General features: G+C 35.1%; 1 protein-coding gene across 1 annotated transcript; it reads right to left on the bottom strand.

Annotated features, from left to right (window-relative positions):
• LOC149475712 (uncharacterized) lies at positions 1 to 7,847 on the bottom strand. The gene is made up of 4 exons (XM_089713126.1): positions 6,776 to 7,847; positions 2,274 to 2,352; positions 1,579 to 1,720; positions 1 to 1,032 (listed from the first exon to the last, which is right to left on the bottom strand). The coding sequence occupies exons 1-4, from the start codon at positions 7,167 to 7,169 to the stop codon at positions 913 to 915; spliced, it is 735 nt and encodes a 244-aa protein (XP_089569252.1). The 5' UTR covers positions 7,170 to 7,847; the 3' UTR covers positions 1 to 912.
• Positions 7,848 to 8,737: the final 890 nt, after the last annotated feature.

The following is an 8,737-nucleotide window of genomic DNA, read 5'->3' as shown; positions in this document are numbered from 1 at the left end:
TTCTTGCATTTCCAAAAAATGAGATCATTGTAAATTAAACTTAGCATTTACGAAGAAGGTACTTTATTTTTATAATTATATTAAGTTAATTTTAATATTTTCTTACATTATTAAAATATTTTACTAAACGGATATTTACAAATAATGAAGAGAGAAATGTAATGTCTTATTTATTATTAGATCATTATGTATCCACTATATTCTGCTTGAATAAAAGGTGAATCTTTTAAGAAAAAGTCAGACAAAATTTAAAGAATATTTTTGAAACATGTATCAGCAACATCACAATTTATTCATCATTTTGATATTTAAAATTGTAATTTCAGAAGTTAGAAGAATCTACATAAACATTGAGATTATGAACATTTTAACTGCAAATTTTAATTTCATGAAACATAAATCAACAAACATTAAATTCAATCAATCTATTGTGTCTTCACTGAGTTCATATAAATATAACCATAAAAATCAATATTCAATCATCTGTAGGCGGTGAGGTTATGCTGTGAGGAATTAAGAAATCATATTTGTTTCCCGCCAAAATTTTCGTCCATTCTGAAGTTGGTGCAAGTGAAATCAGCGCACGTACCTACAGGCAAAGATATAATTTTATTTAACACTAGCGGTCCGCCCCGGCTTCGCCCGTGGTACCTACATGTTTAAACTATCCTATCTCTCAAGTTGGATCGAACTGCACATGGTGTGCGAATTTTATTATAATCGGTTAAGTGGTTAATTAGGAGTCCATTGGGGACAAATATTGTGACACGAGATTTATATATATATATGTATTAAGATTACAGCGTTCTAAATATAAACTAAAGTCTGAAAGTAAAGTTGTAATTCACAACGCAGCGACTCTCAGCAACTTCAGAGCGGTTTATAACACTGGCTAAATCATATAATAGGCTCTTAAATATCCTCCTCCCGTTCCTCAGGCCTGTGCCTCTGGAGAACTGCTAGCCTCTGTTGTGTCACTTCTAGGTGATGTTTTCGCCACTTTATGCGACGATTTTGAAACCATACTTTCACCTGAAACGTGAGTGAAGTTTATTTACCTTACCTTCTAGTGTACTTATTTGTAGCTTCAGTATTACGTATGACGGGCTTAATGATATGTGGACAATATTAAATGGTATGTAATTTTTGCAACTGCCTCAAGTACTTAGGTGTTTAATTTTCAAATAACTATCTTTGTGGTGCAAAAGCACACATAATCATCTATGATAAAATAAAAACATTGGTTATATTCTTTCGATAATTGTGTTAAAAATTGGTAAACTTTATTCACTTCAGCCGCTGCAAATGTATTGCCCGTTGGAAGAAAGAATTGACGATGACGATAAAAATAATATGTCGGGAAATCTTGCATAGATACCCATGGCCTCCGGGCAAGAGGCCCTGGACTATGTCGGATCCCTATCCACTAAACCCCTGCGTTCCATCAAACCGCTTCAATGACGCTATTCTAGACGGTAAAATCCGTCCGACCCCATCAGCGGCAGCCCGTCAACAGCCCAAAACACTAGAAGAGCCTGTCAGCTCAACGCTCCTGGGGCAGTTTGAGATAAACCTTACCTGGGCTTCAGTAAGCTGCAAAGCATGAGCTAGATACAGTCTCTCTGGTCCGACCATGTACTGTTGTCTCTCAAACTCCGCCTCCAGGCGCTCCAGCTGCTCTGGTGTGAAGATTGTCCTTATTCTCTTACTTCTGCCAGAACTGTTAATAAAATTCCATATACAAGGTGTACCAGATTTGCTCTATGAGCAATGGAAGCTGATGATGTAAAAATTTCTTCAAATAGTAGGTAATAATAAATAAATCCACGACTTAAAAAAGTTATCAATTACTTTGTGTTTACATCCCTAGCTTCCCGTAGCCGCACAAACTACGCGACGCTGCTCATGCGGTCATTATGTTCATAAAATAATCACTACAATGAGAAGCGCGATCCCAAATATCTATCTACTAATTTCAAGAAAACATTACCAATATTGTACAATTATTTTTCCACATTGCGATATAGGTAAACAACTAAGCAAATAGATTTTGCCTCACTCTTATACCAAATTTAATGAGGCACAAACATTATTTCTAAAACTTGAACCTAAAATTATTAATAAGTTTAAATTAACACTTATGGCAACACAAGATGGCGCAGAATCGATCATATTCTTATATAAATCGCATAATACTACTTGTACTGTTTATTTTCAGATTGTAGTAGATAGAAAGTAAATTAAAAGCTAGTTATAATTAGTCTTACTCTTACCTATTTGAACATGATATTGAATGTGACCTCGCAGTTTTCATCTGCGCCACTTGAGGTCTTAGCTCGGACCTCGGGGTATCTGTAAAAAAATGGAATCAAATCTCGTCATCATCGGCCCATATAATTTACTAGCTTTCCACCGGCGGCTTCGCCCGCGTTTTGAAAGAAAAACCTAACCTACACATAGGAATTAGGATAGGTTTCAATCCAAGTTACCCTCTATATGTGTGCTAAATTTCATTTTAATCGGTTCAGTAGTATTTGCGTGAAAGAGTAACAAACACACACACACACATCCTCACAAACTTTCGCATTTATAATATTAGAAGGATTACGTTCCCAGGGACACGGGCCGCCTAGTTTGCCAATTTTCGGCGGTATAGCGACCATTTAGAACCATCGGAAAAGTATGGCATGGTGATTTTCGTAAATGGCTTCACGTGGATGATTAACTGTGCAAAAATTAGTCTGCAATATCCTATATTTTTTTTCTCGGGAAGCGTGGAGGGGTATCAAGCTGAAATTTATATAGAATAATAATATCTACGGTCCCTTTATGCTAATTAAATCTTTAAAAATACTTAGGTATTACAATTAAATACTTATAGTATTTATTTAGATAAAAAGTAATAAATCTTTATAATAAAACAAATTTAAAGTTGTATCGAAATTGATGAAACTAACAACTAAGCGGAAGGGTAATTGAACATCAAATAAAAGGGACCCTTTTTAATATAATCCCCTTCAAATGTGAATGACTCGTTGTTTTAATTTGCGTTTGACATTCATTATTATAATTCTGTTCTTGCTTAATTTATTTTTACGTCATTTATTTATTAAAAAATAAAGTACCTAATTGCTTCAAAATATAGGGGAGACCGGGTTTGGTTGTCTCACGGGTTGGTTGTCACAGCGGTCTTAACACAAAACTGAACAGCTATCGAATAAGTCTGTTGAACAGCGTGGCAAGAGCGATACAGTGAAAACGCTGTCCCAAGACCCAACTTCGCGTCAGACCGCTCCGATCTGCCGTGAGGGCCTCACACGTGTTTATTGTTTTCGCGCAGCAAAAGTAAATTTTTGTGCTGCTGTGTCGAACCTCGTAATTATACGTTCTTGTTTTACAGTAATGATCTTTCAGTGCATTTGATGATGATGAAATGTGTTTTATAATATCGTAGTATTGTTTTTTAGATATTCATTGATCGGAATTTATTTTCAATTTTATTTTCCTAAAACGTGTTATGGGGCTCGTTGTCACAAATTTTCGGGGGCTGGTTGTCACATATCAACCAGCCCCCTGTATGCGAGATGACTTTATTTGCATTTTGATGTTGTTTGTTTTAGCCGTAAATTTTCAATCAACACCGGAAAATCACCCTAACAAACCTGCTGGAAGTCCATCTGTCCTTGATGACTCTATATTGACTCACGATTATTATTGTTTGCTAAAATTGTGATTGATTAATATTCAGACTGAAATAAAGGCCGTAGACACGGTTTCATTTGGTTAAGAGTTCCTAATTAAATACTATTCCGTAAAATTATAAGACCAAAGCGTGACTTTCTATTTATAAATTGCCTGTTATTTAGTATGTGACTACCTACCCTAGGCATTGTGACAACCATCCCTGACCCGGGGTTATAAGTCACATTTTTCTTAAGAGTGAAAATACAAAATATTTCTACAACTGATAATATTACACAAAAATACGTTTATTTCTTATGTAACAGAATAATTACACTATCTTTTGGTATACAAATATCATTCCTAAACAGCGTATTTTGGAAGTTACATAAAAAAAGCTTAAAATGTGACTTTCATCCCCGCTCTCCCCTACTTACAGCTTTCAGGTTGAAAAACAAACCTAAAACAAAAGTTTTCGTTTCTCTATTTTTATCAAATGTTTACAAATTGCATAAATTGATGATTTAAAAATTAAAATGTTTTTTATAGCCTAAATGGCAGGTACTGGGCGTATTTTTAATCATTAAAATTGTACAGTTGTACACCTTTGCTTTGGTTGTAAATCAGTAAATAATTTGGAAAATCCAAAAGTGCACGCCTCATAATTTTTTTTTAATAAATATTTATTAATTATTATTTTTGTTTATTTAATAACAATTAAACCACATCGAATCAGACCCTGAAAAATGAAAGGGTTCTATTCCTGAGCATACTCAAGCGTAAGAGAAAAAAAAAGACTCGATTAGTAAAGTATTTCGGTCGCTATCGTGTTAACAAGAAAAAGGATCCGCACATACAGACACACGGACGTCCAAGACAGAACTTTTTTAAACTGTTTTTTAACTAGTTTAAATAACAAAAATGACATCAAAAATATCATGAACGTTAAAAATAGTGTTTTTTCTTAATATGTGTGTGTATGTATTATCTTACAAGTGCAATGTATGATACATAAAGACATTTTAAGTTTGAAAAATCAGATGTTTTGCGCGAAGTGACAGTAGTACCCACCTCAACGCTTCGCTTATGAGGCGTGCAATAACGAACCAATAAGTTGTTTTCCTGTTGTTCTTCCTGTCTTCGCGTAAATTATCGAACGCGTGAAGTTTTAAAAATTTATGAGTTTTTTTAGGGTTCCGTAACCAAAGGGCAAACCGGGACCCTATTATTCAGACTTCGTTATCTGTCTGTCTCCAGGCTGTATCTATCTCATAAACCGTGATAGCTAGAAAGCTGAAATTTTCACAAATGATGTAAGTATCCCCATACAATAAATGATTTTCTATTATACCTAGATGATAGTACGGAAACCTTCAGTGCGCTTGTCTGACTCGCACTTGGCTGCTTTTTTCAGAAATAACAAACTGACAAAAAAATTGCACAGTAGTGCCATATAGGTCGTTTGTTCACGGGTGATGCCATGACCAAGGGAAATGGCATCCATTTTTATTGACAGCTATTTGAAATGTGAATAATAAAGCTGATTAAAGCCGAAAATATTTTAAATCTTTAAAATAGAACTTCTCGGGGAGTCTCCCCGTGACCACGCTCGCTGCAAAGTGTGCGAAACGTCGGGATAATAATACAAGGAATAAATCGCGTTACAATCCGTTAAAATCTTTCCTACTAATATAATAATTAATGCGAAAGTTTGTGAGGATGTGTATGTGTGTGTTTGTTACTCTTTCACGCAAATACTACTGAACAAATTGCAAAGAAATTTAGCACACATAAAGAGGGTTAACTTGGATGAACACATAGGATAACGGGAACGGGAACTATGCGGGTTCTTCTTTGAAAACGCGGGCGAAGCCGCGGGCGGAAAACTGGTAATTTATAAGAAGAAGATACTATCTTTAAAATATCTTTGAACAAAATATAAGCTTAAAATAATACTGAATAAGGTTTGTCGCATCTTGCAAAGGGCGTACTGTATATATATATTAGCTTTGAACAGCGGAATTTGAAAAGATAATAAGAAAATAGAACAATCTCGCCAAATAATAACGTTAAATTCTAAATCGAACTCGGCTAGCCCTTATTTTTATAAATGACCATAATAGAATGTCCCATCTTCTTTCGAGCGATAACTTATAGGTATACCAAAATTTATTTTTTCTTAATTTTAGGCTTTTATCAGCGCAAGTTGTAACTACATAGGTATATACCAGTCTGTTGATGAAGCCCGAAAATTGCTAGGTGAATCTTTAAATTTAGCTCAATTTTCTTTTTCTATCGACTTCAAATAAAGGAGAATTTTCCCTTTTTTTGTTTGTAGCAAACCCAAAAAAGAATACAGTCCAATTGAGCGTGCTCAGAACTTTCGAGTGGGCTGATACTGATGATTCTGTTTTCATTTGAAAGCTAATTATTTTTTTCTATGATTACTTATCTTAGTCTCTAAATAATAATTTTTTTATTCCATATTCACTATTTTTATATCATAGTAGCAAACACTATCTATACTTACATGTACCTACAATTATAATTAGAATTCATAACGGACCTAAGACGGGATAATCTCATTTTGTTAATTATTAAAGTTATAATTTTCTGTAAGTATTGATTATATAGGTATGTAATATTACATGTATGATGTACTTAGCTATGTAGGTATATTTTTAACAGGAACTTTCACGTTAGTTTAAAACTGTACATTGATTAGTTTTAAAGAAACTATGTAAGTACCTATAACTAAGTTTTTTCTTTTAATTACGGCTTCGGGAAACGCTAGTCTAAACTCTAAACTGTCTGTTCCAATTTATCAATAAAATATAAGCCGTAGCCCGTAATCCACACTATTTTAATTAAAATAATTTACGGTAATCTAGATAAATAATTGTAATATTGACATGATTTTAAAAGAGCATCTATGGAGTTTCTTGTCGGTTCTTTCTCATAGATACTGTTTTCCGAATCGGTGATAAATGTTAAGAATGTTATGACGATTCAAAAGTGCTTTTAGGTATAAGAAGTCTAATTGAATAAATAAATATTTGAGTTTGAGTTTGAGCAATTAAAATGTAACACTTACCTTGCCGCAGCGCCGTCGGCACGCCAAGTCTGCAGAAACCATCATTGATCCTTGGCACTTCATGACCCGAATACAAATAGTTCTGCAAATGCTTCTGATTCTGTTGCAAGCGCTCCTGCACGCTCAGGTTCATTACATCCTCCTCAGACTTCGTCAAACCCAATATAGCAGCTATTGTAAACGACTTCCCGCCCAAATTCGTGTTCTTCCCGCTCAAATCAACCCCGAAAGCCGACGAACTGTCTTCCTCCTCCAGGGACACCGACGTGGACCGATCGTTGTCATATCTCTCATGGTCGAATCTATCGCTCTCGAATTTGTCGCTCTCCAAACGCTCCAAGTTCTGTTGGTATAGCAGATCCGTCAGATTCGGGTACACCTGTCTCGTATCCATCTTAGATCACATAATAGCACGACATCATCAGCGCGGTCCATTAAATAATATAGTCCACTTATTGACAGGTCGAAGGCGATTGCGGTTATGACGATTTTAAATTAAATGAAGGCGGGGCCAGACGATCGGTTGAGAGCGAAAAAATGACAGGGAATAATCTCAATTGAGGGTTGATTGTGGCCCCCTGGGGGGTTGAAAGGGGTGCTCTGATTGGCTGGTGATACGCATGCGCGTGGGGGCGGAGTCAGATTTAGTGGGAGTGGTGGTACAGTGATTTGTGGTCGGTAGACCTTTGATTGAGGCAGGCACGGATTTGAGCGTATATTAAGTCCGTAAGGTTCATTAGGATTTTCTAATACTGATTGAATCAATTAACGTTGATAAAGCAATAAGTAACTAATTGTAGAAAAGTAAGAACCATTTTCTATTCTATTTAACAAAAATAACAATGAATAGTGGGAATCTTCCCATTTTAGTTCTTTTCGAATTAAAATTGCCTTAAACTATAGCTTTAATTAACTTAACATAGTTCTAACTCCTAACTAATGTTATAAATGCGAAAATTTGTGAAGATGGATGTATGTGTGTTTGTTACTCTTTCACGCAAATACTACAGAACCGATTACAACAAAATTTTGCACACATATAGAGGGTAACTTGGATAGGTTTTATCCCGGAAATCCCACGGGAACGGGAACTATGCGGGGTTTTCTTTTAAAAACGCGGGAAAGCTAGTAGGTATATATTTTTGGATAGAACATATTAATGAATGAATTGAATTATCAAATCATTTTGGTAAGATCTGTGTAGAGATAAACTTTATCATCAGGCACAGAAAAGAATTTCCATTGGTAGTAGTTTCAAGTCTTTCAACCCAAGACGTGGTTACAAAGGTAGACGTAGATAATAATCAAATTTCAAATTCTTACAGACTAAAAATTTGAATGGAAGGGAAATTGAGGTTAAAATGTAGGAACAGTACTTTATTGCGCAAAAACGTCTGATGGAATTTCAATAAAATTATCAGTACCACGTGAGCAAACGTAGTTTCATGACTTTATAAGTTTGATTTTTTGTTTGTACGCTCTAATCTCGGGAACTACTTGGTCCGATTTGAAAAATTCTTTCGGTGTTAGATAGTCCATTTACCGAGGAAGGCTATATTATATCATCACGCTAAGACCAACAGGAGCGGAACCACGCGGGTGAAACCACGAGGCGCGACTATTTTTCAGATGATGGTTAAAAAACTGACAGGTTATCCAAATATTACTTCGGAAGCTGTGTAGTTAAAAATATTTGAACAACACAGACAAAATAGCTAAAATGCCTACTTTACTCGGCAAAGAAGTAGTAAAAGAATTTTTAAATTCATATATAGCAATTAAAATTAGTAAATTTAAATATTTAAATGCCAATCCGTCCCTGTGTGTCTTGCCTGCACGTCTCTCGCTGAAACAATTTAATTTCATAAGCTGGTACTTGAGCGCTCGCCTGAAATATTGGATGAGCAGGTATCGTAAATAATAAAAATCAATACTCTACTTTTAAGGGGATTCCGAATAGCG

This window comes from Colias philodice, chromosome 29, assembly GCF_061535455.1.
Source record: "Colias philodice isolate Cphi_HAF_F1 chromosome 29, ilColPhil1 Martin Lab GWU primary, whole genome shotgun sequence".
NCBI classification, from domain to species: Eukaryota; Metazoa; Arthropoda; class Insecta; order Lepidoptera; family Pieridae; genus Colias; species Colias philodice.
This window is presented reverse-complemented; position numbering and strand designations above follow the sequence as displayed.

Excerpts from the sequence above, each read along its gene's own strand:
- LOC149475712 (XM_089713126.1), bottom strand. The coding sequence starts at position 7,169 with ATGGATACGAGACAGGTGTACCCGAATCTGACGGATCTGCTATACCAA. Across the intron at positions 1,721-2,273 it reads TCAATATCATGTTCAAATAG|TTCTGGCAGAAGTAAGAGAA; the intron begins GTAAGAGTAAGA and ends TTTTATTAACAG. Across the intron at positions 1,033-1,578 it reads TGCAGCTTACTGAAGCCCAG|GTGAAAGTATGGTTTCAAAA; the intron begins GTAAGGTTTATC and ends CTCACGTTTCAG.